This window comes from Lampetra planeri, chromosome 54, assembly GCF_965212315.1.
Source record: "Lampetra planeri chromosome 54, kcLamPlan1.2.h2, whole genome shotgun sequence".
Taxonomy (NCBI): Eukaryota; Metazoa; Chordata; class Hyperoartia; order Petromyzontiformes; family Petromyzontidae; genus Lampetra; species Lampetra planeri.
Window position 1 is genome coordinate 5,350,340 of NC_136160.1, and position 26,862 is coordinate 5,377,201.

The 26,862-nt window shown below is 45.3% G+C and overlaps 1 protein-coding gene across 2 annotated transcripts in view; it reads left to right on the top strand.

Annotated features, from left to right (window-relative positions):
• LOC144735097 (centrosomal protein of 89 kDa-like) overlaps positions 1-26,862 on the top strand; it is a 96,346-nt gene that overhangs the window by 27,889 nt on the left and 41,595 nt on the right. For both annotated transcript variants that reach the window (XM_078617506.1, XM_078617507.1), the window contains exons 13-15: positions 11,590-11,693; positions 14,793-14,908; positions 15,508-15,688. In XM_078617506.1, the coding sequence (XP_078473632.1) occupies positions 11,590-11,693; positions 14,793-14,908; positions 15,508-15,688 (401 nt within the window). The remainder of the gene's footprint in view (positions 1-11,589; positions 11,694-14,792; positions 14,909-15,507; positions 15,689-26,862) is intronic.

Consider the following 26,862-nt stretch of genomic DNA (forward strand, 5'->3'; position numbering starts at 1 on the left):
TTGCTTTTCTGTATGAGGGCTAATTAAAGGCCGTTTTTATGTTTTTACTCTCACTCATCTTTTCAGTGTGAAAAAAAAAACTTCCTGTGTTTCAGAAGAATCATTGAAAGTACTATAGATTATGCTTAAAAACATGATTTCAACCACTTTTGTGTGTCTTGTGCAAATTATACAGGCGTTGTGACTTATTTAAATATATATTAATTAATGCACAATGGTATATCAAGACTTACCGTTCACATTGCGGAAACTCATATGAAGATGGGTTTAAGTACTGGGAGCACGATTATATATAAGATCACATGTTTTTTTCTTCTTGGTTCTTTCGGTAAAGTCACGTAGAATGGAAATAATAAAATAATAAAAATAAAACATAATAAAATAATTCTCACGACATTTCGGCCACAACGCAAGCAGCCGTCCTCAGGTGAGGATGGCTGCTTGCGAAGAAGATGAATCCCTGCAGTCACGAAAGCTTTAAATCGAAATCATATGTTTTGCTATGGTGTGCAGTGAGCTATAAAGTGTCAGCCCATTCTGCCAACAACTGGGGATTAATCTGCGGGGGAGGGGAGGTGACACTCATTGGCAGAGCCATATGATGTTTTGCGAGTTACCTAATTTTGATGGACATCAACTGGCCTGCAGTTCACTGAAACAAGACTGAGTCTACTGCCCAAGGACCGTGAATTAAAGTTGGACAAACCAATAAAGGTCCATGGCACCTTATAATTATATACTACCCCTGAAATGTAGGTTCATTAACTGCACAAAAGTAAAAAAAAATACGTTCCAAATTTGTGCTTTACCTACTTAGCATGGTGGCCTCCGCCTCTGATCCTGCAGAAGCTTTGTTGGATCATGATGATTTGTGAAAGTCCCGAGAGCGTGAGAACACAGTGGTGGGAAATAGTCATGGTGATGATAGTGTCATCAGCCATGGCCATTAATCAACTTAATCGACTAATTGTTCCAGCTCTGGGCTGCAAAGCGGCTAGGACAACAAATGGGTTCGTGACCACAAACGAAAACTTGTAATGCCATGCCTAGGTTTGGCGATCCACTCAGTGGCTTCCTGAGATGCTCAGTGGGGAAATAAATGAAACTAAAGTATAACTTTTTATTTTACCAAGTAAGGCCCACTGAGCTATCTAGCTCTTTTTTTCAGAAGCGACCTGGCCACAAATGATGGCTCAATCAAGTGGATTATAATGTGGACATTTATAGCAGCCAAATACTGTCAAACGCATGTTGATTCTAAACGTGGAGGGCAAAACTAGAGGACCCATTGAAAAAATTACACATAAACCATTAGGAGAACATGCAAAGTTCAAATATACAGATGTCAGGGTCAAGATTCAACCCATGACCTTCTGTATACCAGGCGAGGTAGTTAACATCTTCCCACCGTGGCGCCCTATCCGTTTGGATCTCTGTGTTTTCCCTTTTATACATGTGGGTGTTCTCTGGATTTTGTTTTCAGCATCATATTATCAGACAAAGGTATCCATTCAGGTCTTGCAGAGCAGTACAATCCAAAGTGTTCGAGAATGGCCGCCGGAAGTGGATGTTACGGAGCTACCTCTTAGCATAACGAATGCTGCTGAAGTTATACACTTCCAGAAAGCCATGGGGCCAATTCGTTGTGTAATAAATTATTGAATTTGTTTTGTGGAGACATGCATGCGAAGAGGACATTCTCTGCTGACCTATTTTGTTATTTATATTCTCCACAACGACGCCAAGGATGATTTTACGCATTTTTTTTGTGCAGTCATTCGTGTTAGGGAATGGCCCACGGAAGCGGACATCACAGAGCTACTTCTAAGATCACTTAGTGTGACCTTTGGTCCACACAGCAGAGGGCAGCACTTTCCTACCCACCCTGCTACAGAGAGTAATTTTATCACGTTCCAGTCAAAAGCCAATATATGTACAGTAATTCTCAGTGCTGGAATTTAGCCAAATTAGGTGCAAAACCAAATTAAATGTGTTGGATATCTTTGTACACTCATTCGTGACCAGGCTGAGACTATCATCTATAATAAAGGTGTTTTGGATTAGATCACGTAATTATATAAATGTGTCATTAAAACCAGCCACCACCTGACACAGCCAACTAGTAAGGGTTGTCATGTAAACAGAACATGCCAATTCGTCACTAGTACAGCACTAGTGTGTAGTCTACAGTGTAGTGTATAGTAGTGTAGTGTATAGTGTAGTGTACTAGTACAGCACACCGGTGTGTTGGAGAGCCAAGCCACAACATTTACAATCTTGAGTACGACGCTTCGCCAGTAATTACAACTAGCTCCATCAGGCGACAGCCAGATACGTGTTAAACTGAGACTATCAAAGCGCACAATTGAGGACCTGGTTTATTCATAGGCAGTTTCCTGGATTTGAACTCAGGATCTCAGTGTTGCCAGCTCAGAGCTTTTAGCTCCGAGTCACCCAGCCACCTAAACTTAGCATAGAATGTTGTGGTTGCCCTCTTGCCTGCAATCTTAATACCATCTACCAGACTAGTCCTGTAGGTATATTAATGAATAGATGTGTGTGTGTGTGTGTATTAGCTAAATATCTCAATTACATTTCTTTTTACCAGAATTTGGTGTCTATGATTTCACATCCAAGGTTAGAATGATTGGTGTACATCTTAGATAAAACGGTGGAATAGATTCACATCACGATATGGCTGAAACTCATTATCTTGGTGATTTTCCCTTCTTGTATGTAATGTAGACATTCACAGTTCCATGAAAAATAGCAAAGCATGCTTATCTCGGGCCCTATATGCTTTTGTGAGCAAATAAACTTTGTACATTGACATTTTTTAAAAGCAATGTTTTTTTTTTTCCTACATATATTACATCGATTTTAGTACTAGTTCAAATGTATATATGGAGTACAAAAGTTACCTGAAGTTATGAACCCACCGTATGAAATGTGGTGAAGTATGGCAGCCACAGGAGAAGGCATAAAACATTAAGCATTTTGTGTCAAATTTGTAGTGAAATTGCTCAGGCAATTTTTCCCCCACTTTTTCACAAATGCATCAGAGAGAAATTGCACTGTCTGTCCCCTAAGAGAAAAATGAAGATTGTTTGAAAAATGCTAAGGAAGCACAGTGACCTTGGCATTATATAATTTATCACAAATTGCCACTCCTCTCCAACGAAGACACCGTGATTTCTTCCTGCATGTGAAGTTGACGTGAAAAAAAAAATCTGTATTTCGCACTTCATTGACACACGCATCAAAAATCATGCCACCTTCCCCAGATGTCTGTACACGATCATGTGCCAAGTCCACGGAGCATTTGTGCTGATACCCCCCCTCCCCCCCGGGGGAGAAGGTGATAGCCGTAGTCACTGCACTGTAATGTTCTGCTTCATAAGACTCTTAAAGTGCTTTTTTCAGAGTTCCAGCTCAAATCCAATTAACTCCTTTACTGAAAATGTCCAAATGTGCCAGCAAATAAAAACTTACCGTGGCAAGCCTACACTGTTGAGTTTTGTAATTTGGCAGCCTCTGGCCGTGCCACGGTTGTGACACGGGTTATTCACGTTAAACCCCATTCAGAGAATCGTTTGTAAATTAATCTACGGTTTAATTTAAGATGTTGGGGGGGAAAAATCGTTTCTAGGCTTGAGGGCAGTTGAGGAAATAAATGTGCTGTCAACAAGACGATTAAGTGTTGCTGTCAAATTGAGATATAGCCCAATTATATTTAACGTAATCGCCAAATGCAAGTCCGAGCATTCAATAGCACAATGTCCTGTACGGATTTAATAGTGTTTTTGTATCTGCAAAGCTGAACGCCATGGACAAATATGCCATAAACACATTGTCTACAAGCCAGTCCTTTCTCCTTAGCTGCATGGATAATACGATAATAAAATAAACATGAAAAACTTTGGTTGCAAACTGCAAACCACGAGAATGTCACGTCGAGTTTTCTGGCTACGCATCTCAATACAATGACTGACCGCGAGTGTACAATATTCTCACGTACATTTGTTTTGAGGGGAGGAGGGCGGGGGGTGGATGGTGGCGCAGTGGATAGCATACTGCACCGTGACCCACGGGAGAGTTCAGTTCCAATGGTCTCATTTCTTAGACAAAGGGCAGGAAACATGTATTAAGCCAATAATTTTTCGTCACCGAATAAATAATCATAAGCGCTCCTGCGCTGAGGTTGAACAAGCTGCTCATAATCAACAGGATGCGAGTTAAAATCCTGGTGGTTGGGAGTTGATTTAGCCTATCATCCCTCTGGGGTCAATAAAATAAGTAGCATTTCACGAGTAAGTTTAACATTGGTTGTACTACGCTTGCTCTATACTCGCCCCCGCCATATGAATTTGAATGTTTGACCACCAGCTCAGCTGTAAACAGGAGATGAGTAACGCTTATTTGCACAGGAAATCACTTTCAAAGTTATACGTAGTGTGGAAGCACTTTGATACGTGTACATTATATTTTCACATAATGATGCTATCAATCCACTTCTATATGAAGGTATCCCCATGCCATGTCAGTGACGGGAGATATTTCACAATACTTCACCACGCTTGTCAGTACAGGTTGGCACAGGTGGGGGACCCAGGACCGGTTCAGGTATCATTCATCACTGATGATATCCTTGGCCGGGAATCAAATGTGGGGTTACTGGGTTTACAGTGCACGAACCACTGCACCACCACTCCCCAACATAGACACATTGAAACACCTGATTACTTTTCCTTGGATAGGTAATTTCTCGCGCGTGTGTAATAACATATCCCCTTAAATTCAAACCCACTGTATAAATAAAATGTGGATTCTACTCAATTGGTGCCTGAGCAAATAATCTGCAGTCTTGTGTTGATGTCCTCTCGGACATCGTGTGTCTCCTCTATCATCATTCCTACCGGCGGCGCCGCCGCCGTTCGTGATGCAATTGGAAGCGCGAAATGTTCGCACCGCATCGCCCTCGTTCGCCCATGTGTTCAAACCCACTCCCAGGCGTGCAGCGCAAAGCACATACTTATTCTTGCGCATGCTTACATTGCACGCAAGCACCATCGTCTATGTGCGTACTTGCACACTTGAGTATACCCATATACAGAGACAAAAACAAGGATCTCCGGTGTTGCCAGCTGAAGCAAGTGCTGTTCTCTCTGCTCTCTTTCGTATGGCATGGGGGGGGGCAACAGTTTTTGTAGGTGCCATAGTTGAATGTTAAGGTCCTTCAACCAATCCAAGGAGGCGGTAGACGCTGTATGGATTACAGCAATACCGCCAGGATGTGCATGGATGGCACAATCCTTGTTGATGTGTGTGGTGGTTTGGGCTTCACCACAGTCGCAGTTCGGCAATTCCTTAATCTTCCATTTATGAAATGTGTACCCGCAAGTGCTGTTAACGAGTGCCATTTCCGGCACGGCATGCTGCGGTCAGCCACGCTGGACCACCTTTGTCTCCCCGTTGCTGATATTTACGCACTGTACTAGCTGTTCATTTAAGGTTGAGTTGACATAGGAGAGGCTCAAAACTGGTTCTGATATCACTCGATACTGCCGTTAGCTGTGATCAGAAATCAAACCCAGCTTGTCAGGTCTATAGTTCATTGTGCAAACCACTAACTACATCACCGCTCTCCATCACACGTGCAAATACACATATTTGCGCCACACATGCTCTGTGCATGCGTGTGATTTGGCAGAAACTGACGATCCGGAAATATTCAGTTCATCCAATTTAGTCGCTGCAGGCACATACACGCACATCCCGGAGGGTACACCGTCCCTAAAAATATCAGCTCTCGGGCAGATGCTGGCTACCCGCTGTGATACAAACAGCTGCACACCTAACAGCCTGATTAATGTTGCGTCTGTAGCTTTTAATCCTTTCACTGCCGGCTGTGCGGTTGCTGATTCTGCAGTTGCACAACGGGGTAAAGCCGAAGAAATGTAATATGTTGCGCGACATTTGAAATGGATGTTTTTGCCTCTTTATTGGACCTATACAATTTAACTAAGAGTTTTGCTGAATGGGTTGAGTGGTGGTGCAGTTAATAGCACATTGGTGTTACGAATCTGGGGGCCCGCTTTTTATTCTTGGCCACGGCTAACATATGCGGTGAGTGATAACTTGAACAATATGGCCCCAACACACACCCCTGCCCCTTCCTCCTCCCTGCACCAACCTGCAGAGACCAGTGTGAAGTACGGTCAAACACATGCCCCTGTGACTGACACTGTGTCGTGAAACCTTCATACAGCAGTGGATTAACCAACTGCCCGTAAATACGGGGTAGGCGTTGTGCTGGTGGTTCGCCCACTGTATAATCAACTCGAATATCTGAGTTCGATTCCCGCCCATGGCTAACATCAGCGGCGACTGTTATTTGAACTAGCTCTGGGCCCCTACTTCAGCCATTACTGGCATGGTGTGGGGAGGCTTGCACCTGGCAATAGACTGACAAATGGGCTGTGAAATATTACTTTGAATTATATTTTGTTACTTTTACATCGCAAGATTGAGCGAGGTGACGGCGGCTTCACGAAGGCCTTCATCCAGCAGTGGCTTGACCATGATGATGATTGTTTTTTTGACACATTTTCTCGATATACTTAGCTTACAATGTGGCTGCGGTGCCTCTTTTCATAGCGCTTAACTGGGATCATCAAAACAGCCGTTGTGGCCAAAGGTCAAGAGACAGTACCGCATTAATCTCTGTTTAGACAAATGGCTCCTCGGTTTGCTAGAATTTTACTAGGGTCTCAGCTGGCTGTTATTAAATTGATCCAAAATGACTGCAGCTCGCTTAGGGAATTTTGTTTCCATAATCTCCGTGACCCTTCTGCCCTGGAGGGCCCATTGCGGTGTTTAACCTTCAGAGGGAGATCTTAGAGGAGATGGAAATTAATGGCGATGTGTTTACTTGAGTCTAATTATGACGGGACTCCGAGGATCTGCCCTCTTGTTTGGCTTCCTACAAAGCAGATGTTTGATTTAAAGCAACTATATTTAAGGATAATCAATCAAAAATGCACTACATATGTTTAAGAGACAATGGTCTATCTTTCTGTTTAAAAATATATGATTATTTTATTATTCTTAGGGTCGAGGTGGCTGGCTAGCTCAGGACTTTGAGCAACTCAGCTGCCGCTGCTATAATTGTAGGTACGAATTAGCAAACCTGTACAAAAACAAACCCTGCGTTTTGACACGTGTTGAGTTTGATGATGGTCTCTGTCTATTTACACAAATAATTTCATTCGTTTTGTATCCAATTAATTTAGACTTGTACCGTCTGAGAGTTAAACATTTTACTTTGATTACCATGCAATGCACATTTCTCCACGGGGCCTGTGAGGATAGCGCCGCGGCCCTTAATGTGGAAAACAAAAAGAGGGTCACTTTAAAGGGATTTCAGAAGTAGTATGATATCTCCTTCCCCAAGCCGTCCTCTCTTCTGCAGACCACATTGACTTCCTGCAGGCCATTTGTAAGCACGGCTATATTTGGTCATATAATTAAACAAAAAGTGAACAGGTGATATAATATGTATTACCTTTCTGTTGTTTATGCAGCGCATGACAAAGGCTAAAAATCCAGTAGCTGAAACACACAGAAGATTTCACAAATTAAGAGAAAGTTGAGCACCTTCATGGTCAGCCTATCTCACTCGGCGAAGGGCATCAGTCATCAAGTGGTACAGCTGATAACAATTTTTACTTCTGAATGTACATTTTTTCTCGGCACATTTCATTTCCAAAGGAGGACCTTCAAGGATATGAAAACGTCCCAGAGATTTATGTTTTTTAAATTGGTATAAACCCCCTGAAGAGCAAGTGTATGCCAAGAATATTGAAGTCTTGCCAGACACCTTTTGAGTACCGATGAAAGACTCACGGAGTTTCAAGACTCTAATTGACATTTTAAATGGTTAAAAGTAAAACAGCATAAGTATGCACATTTAATCTGCTGAGACTGTGTATTAAGGGAGTCTTTGTTCCGTTAGGTGCAAGAGCTATGCCCATGTTCACACAATCTAATATACACATGTAGTGAGTTCTAGATTTGAAGCTTTTGTGACTGCAAGGATTTATACTCTTTGGTTTTTTCGGTAAAGTCACGTAGGTAAAAAATAAAATAAATGAAAACAACTAAATTAAATCACGACGTTTCGGAGGCAGCACAAGCTTCCGTCTTCAGGTGGAACTGTTACAGCCAAAATCGCTGTAGTAAGTGGATGACAGGGTCACTGTCGTAAGATTTTGGCTGTGACGGTTCCACCTGAAAACGGAAGCTTGTGTTGCCTCCGAAACGTCGTGATTTAATTTAGTTGTTTTCATGTATTTTATTTTTACCTACGTGACTTTACCGAAAAAACCAAAGAGCGCGTGTAATGAGTTCAACTGAGTCGCAGACGCACTTCTTAGAGGCAACACATTTATTAAAACCAACACATGGGGTACGACCCCTTAACACATTAACAACCTATGGTGGTGGACCACCAGGCTAACTACACTAATTACACTGGAATTAGCTACGACGGACCGGACCCTGGCCCGGGTCCAGGTCCACGTGTTGGTGACTCTTACAGGACGTAGAACGTAGATTCTTCAGGATGAACAACAGCAGTCGGTCCTGCTCGGGGACCCGGCTTATATCCTCTGTGGCGTGGCTGGCTCCGCCCTTAGCCACGCCCACCTTCTAGAATCCTCTAGCAGGTTCTCGGCCCTGACACGTGACCACCCCTTGCCCCCATCTGGGGGCCGCTGTGTAGACTTTACCGGTCACGTGTCCTTCGGGGTCAACCAGAGTGCCATGGCCTTTGGTAACCCCATTCCCAGGGCTGGCACTCTCACACCCCCTATCCTGTAGGGGTCGGCACTGCACGCAGAGCGTGGTGCCACTCAGCACTGTCAGACAGCGCTCACCGAGCCCTCTAGGGCAGGTACTGTATCCACATGTACGTGGTGCCCGCGATGGCAATACATTGCACGCCGTGCCTCTAGAGCCGGCGTTACACAGTGACATCCGCGATGTCACTACTACACGGGCTAATCATGTTGTGGTGTGCTTACTAATTTTTCTAAAATAAAAAAAACTTTCTGAAAGTTAGTTTGTCACCACCCTTACTCCAAAACTCTACAGAGCTGTGTCGCATGTGTAATAATGATTGGAGCAGTTATAATAGTTCATAGGTTCTAAAACTACATCATGGGACCTCCTTTGCCAGTACCAAAATATCAGAATAGGTTTTCCCCTTTTTTTTTGGCAACAAAACAGCTGTGTTAAGACGTTAAAACACCAAACGGAAACCTTTTACAAGGAATCATGTCTGTGAAGTATTGGAAAATGACGGCAGGAAACTCCTTGACGGGAACACACTTCTTTTATTAAATCTTGACTTGTAACAATACAACGCGTGGCCTCTCTTCTTCACAATGCGGTCACCATACAACGGTACAACTCGTGACCTCTTCTTCTTCACCCTACGCTTCTCTTGACTCTCTGGATTCTGTGCTGCTGGCTCCCTGTGCCTCGTGTAGACTCCGCGCCTCGGCTACACTCTTCTCTCGCCTCGTGTAGACTCTGCGCCTCTGCTACACTCTCCACTCGCCTCGTGTAGACTTTGCATCTCTCTCTCTGGCTACACCGTATGCATACTCGGCTCGTGTAGACCTTCCTCTCTCTCTGGCTACACCGTATGCATACTCGGCTCGTGTAGACCTTTCTCTCTCTCTGGCTACACACTATACATCACTCAGCTCGTGTAGACCGTTCTCTCTCTCTGGCTACACACTATACATTACTCAGCTCGTGTAGACCGTTCTCTCTCTCTGGCTACACACTATACATTACTCAGCTCGTGTAGACCGTTCTCTCTCCCTGGCTACACACTATACAGTACTCAGCTCGTGTAGACCGTTCTCTCTCTCTGGCTACACACTTATACCTTACTCTCCTCTACTCTCCATTACTCTCCTCTCCGGGCTCTATCTCTGCACCTTCGTCTTCATTCTTAGATGGTTCCACTTCTGCCCCCTGCTCCTCTGTGCATCACCTTATATACCTCTTCTTCCCGGGAGACGGAGCGGATGCGGACCTCAACGTCGGCACCGCTCCTCAGTTACCCAATCCCCACGCGCTATCCCTACGATCCGGTTCCGCTCAGCGCGTGTTTCCACTCCCCGACCAATCACACCGCGCTGCTACCCGATCACTCCCTCTGGGCGCGTCACCGGCACACAGCCAATCAGCAGCACTACCCCCACCCGCGCACTGACGCCTGCTCCTCCCCGTCAGCGCGCGTCACCACACACACACCCGTACATACGCGCTGGCACACGACATATACACCCAGCGCGTATCACCACTACATCTGCATTAACCACAATACTTGTGGTCAGAATGCAAACAAAAACATACCTCTGATAATATATGCATTGTCTTTGAAACTGATTGGTCCACACCAGAGACAGCTTTGTTATCTCCAATTCTTTGTTATTTTTGCATTGTGTATTCAAATCCATGTATATGACATGTTATTTTCTTTGCTGTGTTGTTCAAGGTTGACGGGAGCTGTGACTGACACGCCTAGCATTGCAATTAACATTAACAAGCGGTGCAGACAGACCTCAGCTCTGTTCACACTCAGGCTGTGGTTGGCTCTGCCAAGAGTAATTCATTCATTCATCATGCACAGTCCAGCGAAGGACCATGGCGCCAAACGTGTAACTGAGAGTAAGACGATTACTCATAATAAAGTTTTTGGGTTAGATCGCGTTATTTATAAATGTGTCGTAACCCTCCACCACCCGACACGGCCAATCAGCAAAAAAGTGTCACGTTGACAAAAGACAAATAGTTCACTACTTTAGCCCATCGGTGTGTTGAAGAGTGAAACCACAACATTTACAATTTTTTTGTACGACGTTTCGCTGGTAATTGCATCCAGCATCGTACTCAAAAATTGTAAATGTTGTGGTTTCACTCTTCAACACACCAGTGGGCTAAAGTAGTGAACTATTTGTCTTTTGTCAACGTGACACTTTTTTGCTGATTGGCCGTGTCGGGTGGTGGAGGGTTACGACACATTTATAAATAATGCGATCTAACCCAAACAAATTATTATGAATAATTTTGGTCGCGAAAGCCTACGTGTTAAACTAAGACGATTACTTTTTCGTGAATTCTAAGATGTTGCAAAAAGCATTTGCCTGCACGCAATGCTTGTGGATACGTCAAGGCTGTACATGATGAAAGCTTCACAAAACGCTTGCAGAATGTGTATTTTAACTTTTATTGTAAAAAATAAGATTCCCTTTAATTTACCTAAGAAGGACTCCCTGAGTCTGAAGCCTTTTTTTCCAGAGGCTCCTGCTATCCTTGTATGTTTGGTCGAATCCATGAACGAGTGTTGGGGTTCACGTGGGAGGTAAACGGACTGCCTCGAGGAAACTCGCTGCGGGGTGCAGGTGACGTTATCGCGCAGATGAGCGCAGTGACGTCACCACCGCAAACTTTCCCTGCGCATCAGCCGGCAAAACCTTTTTTTTCCCTCATATCATCTGATTATTCCCTTAGGAGGCACTGCAGACGCTGAAGGAACAAATGAACGTGGTGGCCAAGGAGAATGAGCAATTACACCAAGAGTTGGTGACGTCAAAAGCAGCAGCGGGAAAGGAATGGTGAGATTGCATCATTACAAAGCTCCTGGTGACGCACATACACCACCCCTACCCCCAAGTGTATCCACTTGTAATCATTTGTAAATTTTGGTACAGATGTGACCGCAGCGTAATGGTCGTCGGATCAAACCGCCCAACGCGACATTGATATGTTTCATCTTCTTGGTTCTTTCGGTAAAGTCACGTAGAATGGAAATAATAAAATAATACAAATAAAACATACTAAAATATTTGTATTATTTTTTATAATAAAAAAAAATTCCCATTCTACGTGACTTTACCGAAAGAACCAAGAAGATGAATCCCTGCAGTCACGAAAGCTTTAGACTGATATGTTTCTTAAATTCCCCTCCACCATCACCTGTTGTCCACTCGGCAGTATAAATCGGTAGGCTATGGTTAGTGGTGGAGCAAAGCGTGGCTACTCCCACCTCTTCCAGGCTGTCTGGCCATCGTGAAGCAGTAGGCCAAATATCCTTTGAAGGGGCTCTCCAGAGCTCCCTGTAGTGGAGACCCTTCCAACCACAGTGCCGTGAGCGACCAATTGCTGGGTCCCACGCGTACATTGACCTTTATTCAGGAAAGCTTCGCCATTTATTTAACAAGAAAACTTTTCAGCAGTGCTCTGCGACTTTTGGGGATGTTTGATCAACTCCTTACCAGGGAGTGTTTTGCGTGTGGGAAGGAATCCGAGTACATTTACGGCCATTAATCAGTCCACTGCTGGATCAGAGCCTCCGCTCGCTGGGCAATTTGTGGGGGTTATTTGTCAGTGCAGGTTGGTTAAGGCAGAGAACATAAACATGGGAACATAGAAACGATGTGAAATTCATTTTTCTGCACTGCCCTCTGCTGCTCACCACGTAGCTCCGCAGCCTATAACACCTTTGGTGCATGGTGATTGCTCATCCAGGCATTGTCCAGGCTCAAACCCTGCAGAGCTTCCGAGATCTGATGAGATTGGTCATAGGCTAAGGAACCAAGAGAAGGTGAAGAAAACCCACGCGAAACTCCACCACACGAGAGATTCCGGAATCAATTTGCTGTCCTGCAAATTTCTGGCCACCTTGCAGCCAAGTGGCGTGTGCCACCACGCTCGGTTTGTGCGAAGCCTTCCGAGGTTTTCGCATTTGCATGCAGATTACAAAAATAATTTTCTTTTTTTGTTGCAGACTCTTGTTTTATTTCTCCTTTCGTCTCAGCTTCCATTCCCGAGAATAGTATCATCGCTGCAATTTATTGCCACTTTTCTAGCAATCCACAAAATTATTTATCAGTGTGACATTTTGTAAGCTTCTTCTTAGGTTTTTTCGGTAAAGTCACGTAGAAAGTAAAATAAAATAAAAACAAAAATCACGACGTTTCGGAGGCAACACAAGTCTCCGTCATCAGGTGGGACCGTCACAGCCAGATTAGCTATTGATACAGCTAATCTGGCTGTGACGGTCCCACCTGATGACGGAGACTTGTGTTGCCTCCGAAACGTCGTGATTTTTGTTTTTATTTTATTTTACTTTCTACGTGACTTTACCGAAAAAACCTAAGAAGATGATTCCTTGCAGTCACGAAAGCTTCAAATCTAGAATTTTGTAAGCTGTGCGCAATTTACAAATAATGCAAACAGTAGCAGCAGCTGTTAGTTTTTATTATTTCTCATGCATCTTGTTTTAATGGAATAGCAGACATGTGCACTGCTACTCAGAATTATGCATTTGCCTTTCAAACTGGGGCATTGTGTCATCGACTGTTAACACTCGTAACTCTTTCTGTGAGCCTCCTGTACGTTCCAAAAGATACTCTTTTACTCGGCATTTTTTTTTCTTCTGCGTCACATCCCTATTGAAAATATATAAAATCACTGTGTCTCACGCTTAAAATTAACTACATATGCCTGCCAGAGGCTCTCAGCGTTCACAAAGAGTTGATGCCGCAACAATGTACAACATCCATTGCTTTTGGGCTGTTCGGCTCTATTGCTTTTCTACCCCCACTCAGACAATGAGCAATATCCCACGGCAAACCTTGAAGTTTTCTATTTTCTTTGGAGGCAGAATTGCTTGTAAATTGGATGTTTGCTTGGGATTAGCTTTGAGATAGCAGGATTTGCACAGTTTTTTTACCAGTGGTGCATCGGAATATGTCAAGGCTTTTGTGGAATTGTAATTTCCCTCCAACGGTGGCGTGTGTTTTTTTATCACCTCGATTTTGATGTTTGTTAGCTTTTGTGTCACTGCATATATTGTGCACATCATTTCACTTGGCCCGTGATTGTGTTTGTTTGAATGCAACGAATTGCATTTACTGCCACCGCAGTCCACTCGTATCACACGTGGTCTCCTCGCTCCGAGCATTCCCACACCAAAATCCTTTTGTTGGATGCTCAGCGGTTTGTTTTAATTTCCGCATGTGCCCCTGACCAAATGCTGCAGATGCACACTCTGCTGCAATTTGCAGATCTTTTGTGCTGTTCATGTATCTAACTCTTTTGTTGTCTGTTTGCACACAATATTGACTATTCACCAAAACTGTAGTATACATGCTGAATTTTGACATTTTCCTTTCTCCGTATAGATATTTTTGTTTAGATCATTTCAAGCATTTTTATGATCTTTTCTCCACGGTAAACATCTATCATGGGTATGTCAAACAGTTGTATTTATTTTTGCTATATAGTGGCTGGCTATTTTCTTTGTGTGGAAATAGAATTTTCACAAGCGGCCCATCAAAAGGAGCTTCAATTAATGCACCATGTATTGTTCTAAATGGCAATGTCTTGCATATATCTTGCGTATGTCATAATGTCCAAGTTTGAAACAACACACGAAGACACTCAAGACAGGACAAAAAGACATGTAAGTTGGGGCTGAGCGTTCATTCGCAACGTTCAATTGAGCGCACAGAAATCCAAACAAATTCTGCAAATCTCACCCACTCACTGGCTCAGTCTGGATATGCGTAGAGCGAGGAGATCCAAGTCTGATGCGGGGAGGAAGGGAGGGATGGGGGGGGGTATAGTGGGGGAAATGGTGGTGACCGTAAATGCACAACATAGGCCACGTTAATTGGGCACTAACAACCAGCGCTTGTTTCTGCATTTAGGAAGCTTGTGCAGGAGCAAGGCAGGCTTGTGCTGGAAGAAAACCAGGTCCTTCTGCAGCAGCTCGATCTGCAAAAAGCCAAGCTCAAAGACTCGCAGGGCGCACATAAGCAGGAAGGTGGGCGGAAGGGATGCAACGATGCACCCCCACCACAATTACGTGAATTGTCACAATGCAGGGTCACGAATCACATCACTCGTGGCGCATGCATAGAATCTTTAATGGTGTGATTCTATAGAATGTGGGGGTGTTAAAAAAAAACGCACGCTATACAAATAGAAAATAATCGAATATTAGACGCATTATTCGATGTGCGCATTGCAAGCGTAAGAATGAATTTTTATTGGATAATTATTACATGGCCATTAAGTTTTTAGCTGCTGATTGCCATGCATTTGACTGGAGATGGATGCTCCTTAATCTGCCTCCCTATCATTCTAACTGACTGCACAACCTTTACCCGTGTGTCCTTTGTACAAAAATAAACACGATTGCATTACGATGTTTGTTCTTGATTTTGCTCCCCGCCCCTCTTCTGTAGATATCATTGGCTGCAAAAACATTGTGCTCTCAGCCAAATCCTCACACACACGCTCGCAAACACTGGCTGTTGTTGTGGCGCAACGTACCGCCGCGTTAATATGCAAAGCGCTAGATGACAGCTGGTACTCGGTAAACATTAATACCTTAACGCCTTCCTTGTCGGTTGCCCAAAGTGTCAAAGTTGATGAAGCGGTTGGAGAGGATGGAGGCGCAAAAGCGAGAGGCGCTGGACCAGCTGACAGACGCGCGAGTGGCCCTGGGGTCATTGCAGGAGCGCCAGCGACAACTGCAGGAAGCGGAGGAAGTCAAAGTTGGGCGGGAGGAACACCTGGCGGCTATTTCAGACTTGCAGAGGTGCTGGTTGTCATGGGTTTTTTTTATTAGTTGCAGATTCTAGAATGTCCTTAATTGGTACAAAGAGTGAGTAGTTCAGCTCTTTCCGCAATCAAGAGGTCGGTTTTTTCGTTATTTGAGCAAAGGAAATAATGGAGATATTTATTTATTGGTTCCCACCTTTACAAATAATAAATGATTTTCCTACATGTGACGAACAGATCAAGTCTCAATCGGGGCAGATATGTGCCAGTAAAAGCACCACGTGTATAAGCAAAAAGAAAATGTACTTGGCTTATTTGTCTATTAGTAATCTTTCCCATCTATAAAATATGAATGGTTACCGTACACTGTAGAACAGATGTAGTCCTCTTTTTTTTGGTCGTATGACTCTTTGGAGATGTCGCTCCGTGCTGCAATATGCAACAATGCGTTGCCATGTTCTATTGGCCTGACATTTGAGCTGCAATCAATTCTGTTCAATGCTCGGTGCTTTTTTTTTACATATAATCCCAACCCGTGGCTATTGGTGACTGCGTGTTTGTTAAAGGCAAGAGCAGCTGAAAACACAACTTCGTGTTATTTTATATTTATATAGAACGACGAGGCTGTGCGTGTTCTGGGCTATCCGACGTGACATTGAGGTTTCGTTAATGAGCAAAGAGACTTTAAATTCACTTTCAGGCACCATCGTCGTAGCTACCTACTGACGAATTTCAAAGCGCGCCAGTGAAATCTTCGTGACGCAGTGACATCTTAGCAACTCGTTAACAAAGCTTCAGGCCCAATCTCGGACAGCCCAGGGACATGGCCTTGGTAGGTATATCCAAGAGATAGTCTACTGCATAGGTTTTCACGGTTGTGCTGTAAATGGTTCTCTGATTCGTTTTTTGATTGGTACTGTTGTATCCTAAGCCTTCTTCCAAACTTGATATTTTTATATATTATCTTTTTACTTGATATATAATGAATGAAAACACCCCAAAAAGCAGCAGGCTGCAAAAACCAGGTGTTGTTAAGTAATGGACTGGAGGAGGGCTAGGATGACAGAATTTGCAACCTTGCTTCAAGGAAGGAGGGGGCCTGATGAACGGGCATATGTCACCCGTGCAGGCGGCAGAGACAGTGGGAGAGTCAGCCAGACATAATTAAGGCAAAAAGCCAACCATCCTGCATGGTTTTAAGGAATTAAATTATTAAATCCAGGGTGAGTGGTCAAATGAAGTGGGTCAGCAACGCTGTGTGCACAGGGGAGGGAGCTGATTAACAACCCTGCCCGGCTGAACCGTGAGGGGGCCTTTGACCTGAAATTAAGAATAACACTCCCAGAGCAGAAGGTTGGATGACCACAGTGAGACGAATAAGAGCGTTGTATATCAAGGATGCAGACTCAGCTGAATAACAAGGCTGCGGAGGTCACCAAAAGTTCGTGTTCGCCTAGTTAAGTCGAAAAGCTCAATTATTCTGTATTGCTATTAAAGCAACGTTAAAATCAGAATTTAACAACAGGGTAGGCTAAAGTTATTGATATTCACACCCACTCCAATTAAACCAGGCCACAAGTTACGCCTACTGAACCATCACCATCATTAAGTCAATATGAAATGTTATTTCCATACTTTAATATACAACTCGACCCGAAGCATATGACAATCAGAACCTTCCTAAGTCAAAATTGAATCGCACCCAGATAGGAGCGAATAGTCGATATAAGGTTGAAGAGGGAAGGAAATTAAGAGCACGGCGAACTGCAAACGTAAGCAAAAAGCCGGGAACAACACACCAAGCCAACAACAGCGAGTCGGGCTCCGACAGGCCATAAAGTAGGAATGATAACTCCCGGGGTCAGGGGACATCAGAAAAAGCAAGCAGACAAAAACCAGAACTGACTCCAAGGTACAACCGCCCTCACCTACAAGGAGTGACGGAAATTAATGAGGCCTTGAGTTAACGGCGTCAGCTGGACAGCAACAACAACGGCGAGCAGAGACAGAGTGAGGCAAAAACCTGCGAGGCTATGAAATGCAACTTCATGTCAGTGAAGCCTGACCAACAAGTTAAGTTAAAGACATCACAATACATAATATCGTACATAACATCAATGTTAACGCTATTCACCGTCAACTATATTCCGCTTATATAACCATGCAGACACCAAGGAATACGAATTCCTAGGATCAAGAAACTTACCCCTTAACCTAAGATATCGGAAATAAATTAATAATAATAAGCCTATGCATGAAAGACAAAAGTAAAACTTATGAAAAGCCAGGATAGCGGGATAAATCACCACCAGGTCGAAATAAAGTACATAATAAAGAGCGATGTTAAACCCAGGGTCGGAGAGAAAGGGAGATCCCGGCCGTCTTTGTATCCCCGCAGCACGGGATGGGAGTGTGTATGTGCTCGGGGAGGCACCTCCACTTGAGTCAAGCACCACGATGGGAAACGACACACCTGAGGTTACATACAGAATCATAACTGGGAAATGGTAAGGGACAAATGTTAATTTAAAACTTTTTAACCATGTCTTTGTGTGCTGTGAGGATCGGAGGGAGTGTGCCCCTCCCTCCAGGTCGTGCAACACGAACAGAGGTGCCTATGAGACGATTTGTAACGTCTGTGTTTTGGTTCATGAAGGAGGCCAGACAGAGAGACGACTTCGAGGCAATTTGTAACATCTGATTGTTTGCTCATGGATTTTATGGAGGGAGTATGACAACGGAAGATGCCGTGGGTGATGCACACAAGCACACGGACGTACGGACACACACATGAACACACCTACACACGGACAGATCCTGACACAGTAAATCAAAAGAAAACCCCGCCTTGTGGGCAGGACCCAAAGGGATTTTTCGGCATAAAAGAAAGGACTCTGAGCATTGGAAACCAGTTCGACCAGGAGTCAACTCATCACGAGTTCGACCAGTGGGTCGGCTCCGGAGCGAGCTCGACCGAGCGGGTCGGCTCGACTCATCTTCAGCTCGACCGAGCGGGTCGACTCAAGGGCGAGCTGCGACTAACGGGTCGGCTCGACTCTTCAGCTTCTGGGACTCAGCCGAGTTCAGACGGCTCTCGGGGCTCGACTCAAGCGGCTCCCCATCTCCTCTGCAGGCGGGCAAGACCCGCTTGACAGCTCAACTCGGCCGCGACAGCCAACCTCTGCCGAGTCGGCGGTTTCCCTGCTGCCGCGAGAATCGCGGTTTGGCGACGACGCTGCGAGCGAGCTGTGGGCGCCACCTACCGACCGGGTTCCGAATTACGACAGCGTGTCAACGGACATCCGAACCAAATTCACCACGGCGACAGAGGAGCGACTAATACGTATGACGCGCACCGCCCCCTCACCACACGACCACCTGGCGTCTGTTTGACATAAAGAACCGACTCCGAACACTGACTATTGAAGACAACTCTTACCACTCAAACCCACTCGAACCCATAAGCCATCCGTGGCTGTGAAGAAAAACTCGAGACCGAGTGATGGCCATCCGTCATTTGTAAGAGTATTATCTTTAATATTTAGTGGACTGTACTCTTAATCGCTTAAATTCCCAGCAGATCTTCGGAAAAGGAGCGCCGTTGCAGGCCTTTACTCCGAGCATTCTGTTGTCAGATAACCTGCCGATGTATCTGTTGAGATTGGTGCCTTTAAGAATAATAACTGTTTTTGATTGTGTTTTATCGCCGTATAATCTTTCAAGTATAATCATTCATTAACGTTAAGGTTTTCTTAGCATAGTATTTGCATGTTTTAACGACTCTCTCTCACTAACAACCATCGCGTTACGCGGGATCCATGTGCCGTTGTCAAGTGAAATCAGACAATCATTGATGATACTGTATTGATGCCGTGTTGACGTTCCGGGATTGAGAGTTCGCATACTATATCATAGTTGAGGTTGAATTAGTAATAAATTGATTAATACAGAAGTGGTTGTGTGATTCTTTCCTGAACTATGCATAAGATCTGCTTCTGCGTTGAGATCTGAACTTGGTGACCTTAATAAACACACTAACACATACCCAGTAAATGTTAAAGCGATAACGGGGCGAACCGGGGACCTAAATAAGCGAGAATGAGACGAACCTAGACAACGAGGCCGAGTTAATCTAAGTTAATCTTGTATACTTACACCACACCTGCATAACTGCATACGATTAATTGCCTTATTCCGATCGATAACCCACCCTCGTCACCGAGGCGGAGTCTGGTTATCATAACGACTTGCATTATCATAATTACACCCACTCGCATAATTACTACAATTACCTCTCGAATTGGCATAATTAAATGTGCGTAATTACATGGATTAAAGTATTTCCGGATAATTACACCTTTGGCCAAATTTCGATTGATTATTATTATTTTCACTGAATATTCATAACCCACATATACAACATAATAATTTCACCCACGCACGCATACAACACATCAAAATTTTCACACCCAACATATACAACATAATGGGGGCTCGGGTCCGGGATTTCTCGCAGACAGTTTATGCATGAATTCAGGAACGAACCACTGTTGTGTTAATCAAAGAGTTGTGAACTAACGTTGCTTTGTGATTGTAAACGGGCGTAAAACAAAAAACGCGCTCTGAAGGGAAATACCAGAGTAGCAGAGTATAACAAAGACAGCTGGGCTGAAATTATTTGCTCGAGTTGAACTGACGCATCCTGTGATACAATTGTGTATAGGTGCGCTGAAGGGGAATTCTAGAGTAACTCACGCCGCACATGAGATGTTAGAATTAAGATACACTCTTAAGTCTGTTAACCACACTACGTAATAGAGATGGCGCAGGATCCACAACGTTCTGAGGTTGACACACCAACGCATAACACTGATACAGAGTGGACCTCGGAGGAGGAGATGGAATCTATGGAAAAACAATATCGGGAATTTGTGTTAAAACGCACTGGACGGACTGCTAGCCAGCAGACGGAGCAGAGAGATATATGGGAGGGGTGCCATACAGAAGATGTTAAAGCCCATAGAAGGAAACTACTTAAGGACGTGATGAAATGTGGCAAAGCCAAACGTGACGTAAAAATTGCAGAAATAGCGAGGGTAGACTCGTACCTCCTCGCACAGACAGACAGAGAAAGATTATGGAATGAGGAAAAATTTGAAAGGGAAAGACAAGAGAAACTGTCCTTAATGGAGCAGGTAGAGAATCTGCACACCCTCGTGAGAGAGAAAGAATCCGCACTAAATGCACCAGTGAAACACCCAGACGCTGATACACAGAACACATACGGGAGTAACAATTTACCACACTCCGAGCCACGTGGACGTAGCCCAGGGCCAGATCCCACAATGAGTATGGCTACTGTGCAAAGCAATTTTGATGAAGTAACACCCTCGCAAATCGAGGAGAGAGAAGAGGAAATAATAATACAAACGGGAAAACATGAGGCCGACCACACCAACGTTAGAGAGAGACAAATAATTAACCCTAAGTCATCAGGATACACTGTAATGATAGGGCGGAGAAGGGCGGAGCTGGTGCAAGACGGGAAACATGACCTAAACAGCACACCAGGCAGACGCACGCTACGCAAGTATGACCGACATGATGCAGGTGACAGAGACAGCTCACCAGAGAAACGCACCTCGCACAAACACGACCAACACGACACGGATAACAGACACAGCTCACCAGAGAGACACACCTCACGCAAACATGACAGACGCACCTCACGTAAACATGACAGACACAGCTCACCAGAGAGACACACTTCACACAAACATGACCGACATGATGCAGATGACAGACACAGCTCACCAGAGAGACACACCTCACGCAAACATGACAGACACAGCTCACCAGAGAGACGCACCTCACGTAAACATGACAGACACAGCTCACCAGAGAGACACACTTCACACAAACATGACCGACATGATGCAGATGACAGACACAGCTCACCAGAGAGACACACCTCACGCGAACATGGCAGACACAGCTCACCAGAGAGACACACTTCACACAAACATGACCGACATGATGCAGATGACAGAGACAGCTCACCAGAGAGACACACCTCACGCAAACATGACAGACACGATGCAGATGACAGACACCGCTCACCAGAGAGACGCACCTCACGCAAACATAACAGACACAGCTCACCAGAGAGACGCACCTCACGCAAACATGACAGACACACCTCACACGAACATGACCGACATGATGCAGATGACAGACACAGCTCACCAGAGAGACACACCTCACGCAAACATGACAGACACGATGCAGATGACAGACACCGCTCACCAGAGAGACGCACCTCACGTAAACATTATCAACACGACAGGGGTAACAGAGAAAGCTCACCAGAGGGACGCATGACCCGTAAAAATCACCCACGCAAAACCACCCGCACCACAGATGACAGAGACAGGAATCCCGATAACCATGAAGCACGAGACAAACGTAAATACAACACCTCACCTAGCAGGCACTACACATGTAGTAGGCAGCATGAAGGTCAAAGACAAAAACACTCACCACATAGACACCGCTCAAGGAGATCACGCACACCAACCCACAAACACGAATCACAAGACCCACATAAGGAAAACAAGAGACACAGACACGGGAAACATGACAACAGGGATAGTGGAGACAAGGGTAGCTCAAGTGAGCACTCCTCAGGAACCGACACCACTGATGACGAACAACACACTTTTAACAGTAAGACACTAAAACTAATGGACAAAGCACTCGTGAGAATTCCCTACTTCGATCCACATAACAAGAACAGGGACATACACACTTACATAGCTACGGTAGAACAGGAGGCTAAGATCCGGGGTCTGGGTAAATCAGCAGAAAAGGCATGTTTATTATCAAGGAGCCTACATGAACCCGCCAGACCATGGGTAGCCTCCCTGCCAAATAGGGTGAAGAGTGACTTTAAACAATTGAGCCGAGCAGTAGTTAAGAGATTTGGGGAATACTCCACACTATCCGAAGGATTGAACGCGGCAAAGTTGATGACCCAGCGTGTAGACGAAGACCCACGAGATTATCTCCTACGCCTTAAGAAAGCATATTACGCAGGGGACGGGGACAATGCCCAGGGAGATAAGACAGTTTTAAAAGTGATGTTCTTTCAATCATTGAGACCTGAAATAGTGAGCATAGTAGGAATGATGTTGGACCCCGAGACTGCCTCCCTACGCCAGATTGAAAGCAAGGCCCACACGGCCTGGGTGAACGGACGGAAAACCACTAGCATAGCCAAAACCCACATCGTCACCAGAGATAAAGAATGCCTCGATCTGGAGGGAAGCGAATCTCCAAGGAATAATATTAGCGCCACACGGGGTGGACATGAATTCCCCCAGGAGAGGGCGCCTAACCCAATAGAATCAACACCCGTCTACAACACGCTGAACAACGTTCCACGTGGGGGGAGGGACGAGTCCAGGGGAACCTGGCACCCACAGCCGCCACCACCATGGAATGCAGGAGAGGGCGGAGGCTGGAATTATGGAGGAGGAAGAGCGAGTGACGGGCCATACCTACCCCGCGGAGGCCGACGCCCACCAAACCAGTCACCATATCGTTCCCTACTGCCGCCTCCACTAACCATAGAGCGTAGACCACCGTTAGCTAACAGGAATCGATATGCTCACCACATCAGGATGGAAAAAGAGCTCCTAGGGAGTATGAAGACTCCCATGCAAATAGCGAAGGGAAGAATACCAACTATACCCACACAGGAGGAGGACACACCCAGAGCAAAGGTAGCCCAAGTGAACGTAGGGAAGACAAGAAGCCCCGAAGCAATCACCGAAGTGGTACCAGAGGTAAAAGGGTACCATCTGGGGGAATTGATTCCCGTAGGACCAGTCGGACGAGTCCACGTGGAGGTAATACTACAAGACACCCTGACCAGCCAGGGCCTTTGGGATACTGGAGCAGAAATATCCATGATATCCAGAGAATTATTTGACGAACTCCAGACTGCCCTCCAGAGGAAGAATGAAACACTACAGATGATGCCAAGTAACCTTACCTACTCAGGATGTGAAGGGACCCACATGCGACCATTGGGCAAAGTTATGACGAAGTTGACGTTCAACAAAATCAACATGAACCATCCCCTATACGTCGTACGGAGCCCCGGAAAAGAGTTGATCATTGGGATAGAACTAATGAATCGCCTGAAACCCATTATGAACCTTGAATCCCAACAAATTTGGGCACAATCAATGCCGGAGCAACAAAGGGACTCAGAAGATGAAGACGTTGTGGAAGACTCCACGGGAATCCAAGTGATAACACAAGAGCTCAACGTCCTATCAACGACAATCAGGAACGAAGACGAAGACCCAGCAGGAATTCGAATCACTCAGCTAATGACTAACAGACTGAGAGAAGACCGAAAGGAAGCCGACTTAGAGTCAGTATCACTAAATGACCGTCCCCTCATGGAGTATATACCGCCCCCTGGAGGCCAAACCGACGAACTGCAAACTGATGAAGGAGAACACGAGGGCAAGAGCGTATTACCCTCGGATGAAGCCAAGGCAACTCAACCGATAGTAACGCAAAAGGAACTTTCAACCGAGCCGCCCGAAACCACAAAGGCCTTAGACCCAGGACAAGGAGTCTCCCTAATAGAAGAACAAATCGAACAACAAATTGAAGCAGCGGACGCCCTCGAGAACGACACTCAACGAAATGAGCTTCGCCAACTGCTCCACAAATACCACTCCCTGTTCTCAGAAGACCCCTATGATTGCGGCAAAACCGACCTACACGTGGTATCTATTCCCACACTGGAAGGAGCGCCAGCGGTATATGTGAAACAATACAAGATTCCACTGGCTGCCTACGAATCCATCCAAGAAACCTTGGAGAACCTACTCAAGAAGAATATAATTCGAGAATGCAACTCAACCTACAACTCACCGATTTGGCCTGTATTGAAACCCACAGGCAAGTGGCGACTCACCATCGACTATAGGCAACTCAACAAAACGGTTCCCCTATCTCGATGGCCAATGGCAGAGATCGACCAGAATCTCAACCAAATAAAAGGCGCAAAAATTCTCACCACCATGGATCTATCAAATGGCTTCTGGACCATGCCTGTGAAAGAAGCGGATCAATACAAGTTGGCATTTACATTCAATGGAATACAGTATACTTGGAACCGATGTCCATTTGGATACTCAAATTCACCTGCGGACTTTAACATATTCCTACACAAGGCAATGGACGACGCAAAAGAGCGAGGTACCATCGTCTATGTCGACGATATACTGGTCAAGGACTCCTCATGGGAAGAACACCGCGAGAGCCTCCAGCATACCCTCGATCAGTTAAAGGAAGCAGGCGCAAAGATTTCAATACAAAAAGGACAGTGGGCACGCAAGAGGGTGGACTACCTCGGGCTCCAGGTCGGCACTGAGGGACTGTTACCCCAAACCAAAAGACTTGGAGCCCTCCTCGCACTCAAATCGCCCACCACAGTCACGACCCTTCGGAGCTTCTTAGGAATTTGCAACTACCTTCGACAGTTCGTGGACGACTACGCAGGAATCGTTCGACCCTTAGTCAAACTACTGCAAAAAGACGAACCATGGGAGTGGGGACAGGAACAGGAAGCCGCAGAAAAAGAATTAAAACGACAGATCACAGAGGCATCCTGCCTAGCATACCCAGAGAAAGGGAAAGAATACTACCTGGAGACCGCATACTCAGATCATAGTATCAGCTCGGTACTGTACCAGAGACAGGAAGCAGAGAAACGAGTTATTGCCTATGCCAGCAAAGCCCTCCGGGGAGTGGAGATGAAGTTCTCCGAGTGTGAGAAGGCGATATTTGGAAACATCTGGGCCATACAACATTTTCGGAACTTGTTGAACGGAGAGAAGATCATCCTGGAAACGAATCATGAATCCTTGGCATACCTCAACAGTAAGAAGATTCGAGAGGGCCGCGTCACCAGCAGCCGAATAGCCAGCTGGGCACTGACACTCCAAGGCCTACCAATCACAGTGAAATACGCAAAAAACAAGAAAAGTCCAATGGCCCAAGGTCTTGCCGATTTACATGATTGTACCTTTGACAGCGTAGAAGCAGAGGACGAAAAGATACCTCCGGAGGACAACAGGTACCTGCCCTTCAGGAAGGAGACATGTGCCGACCTACCAGTGGTATACATCGATGGATGCTCCAAGATGAAGGAGAACAAGCTTCACGCTGGGTCAGGAGTCATTTGGGAAACTGGCCCACTCACAGGGATTCAAGAGGGATTTCAGCTGGGACCAAAGTCAAACCAGTATGCAGAGTTGGTCGGGGTACACATCGCTGTCCAAATGGCATCCGATAACCAAATACGGACCATGGTGGTGTGCACTGATTCCAACTACGTACAGCACAGCTTCCTGCACCACCTACCCATATGGAAAAAAAACGGGATGAAGAACCATAGGAATAAACCAATTCACCATCGAGAACTATTCGAGGCCATAGATAAGATGGTTCAGAACAAGGATATGAAGATATTTTGGAAGAAAGTCAAAGGGCACTCCAAGATACCTGGTCAAGAGAAAACTGGGAACGACCAAGCAGATGCCATAGCAAAGGTGGGAAGCCTGGAAGGCACCCCGTGGAAGCTAGAAGACCAAACCGACAGAGACGGACAACCAGAGTCGACGAACCAAGACATCGCCGTGATAAGACTGGTCACAAGAAGTGGGAAGAACCCGGCAGAAGCTGGAACCAGAGCCCAATTGAACAGTGCCCAGCCTTCCGAAGACCTGATCAGAATGCAACAAGAGGATGAAACACTAAAGACCCTCGCCGATCATATCCAAGATCCAGCAGGAAAACCGATCACTACTGACAACTTGAATGACAACAAAGAGCTCGAGATCATGCATAGCCAAATCAAAAGGTTCTCAATGCGGAAAAGGCTACTGGTATATACAAACGAAAAAGACGGTCGACCTAGATGGGTAGTCCCCTCTCAATATCGGGAAATAATGTTACAACACGCCCACAATGAACCGTGCAGCGGCCACCGATGCGAGGTGAATACGGGACAGATGCTGCGACAGGTGGCCTACTGGCCAAAAATGGGGGAAGACATACACAAACATGTGTCCAACTGTCTCGTGTGTTGTAAGTACCAGCCAACGACTTCACAGCATAGGGCAC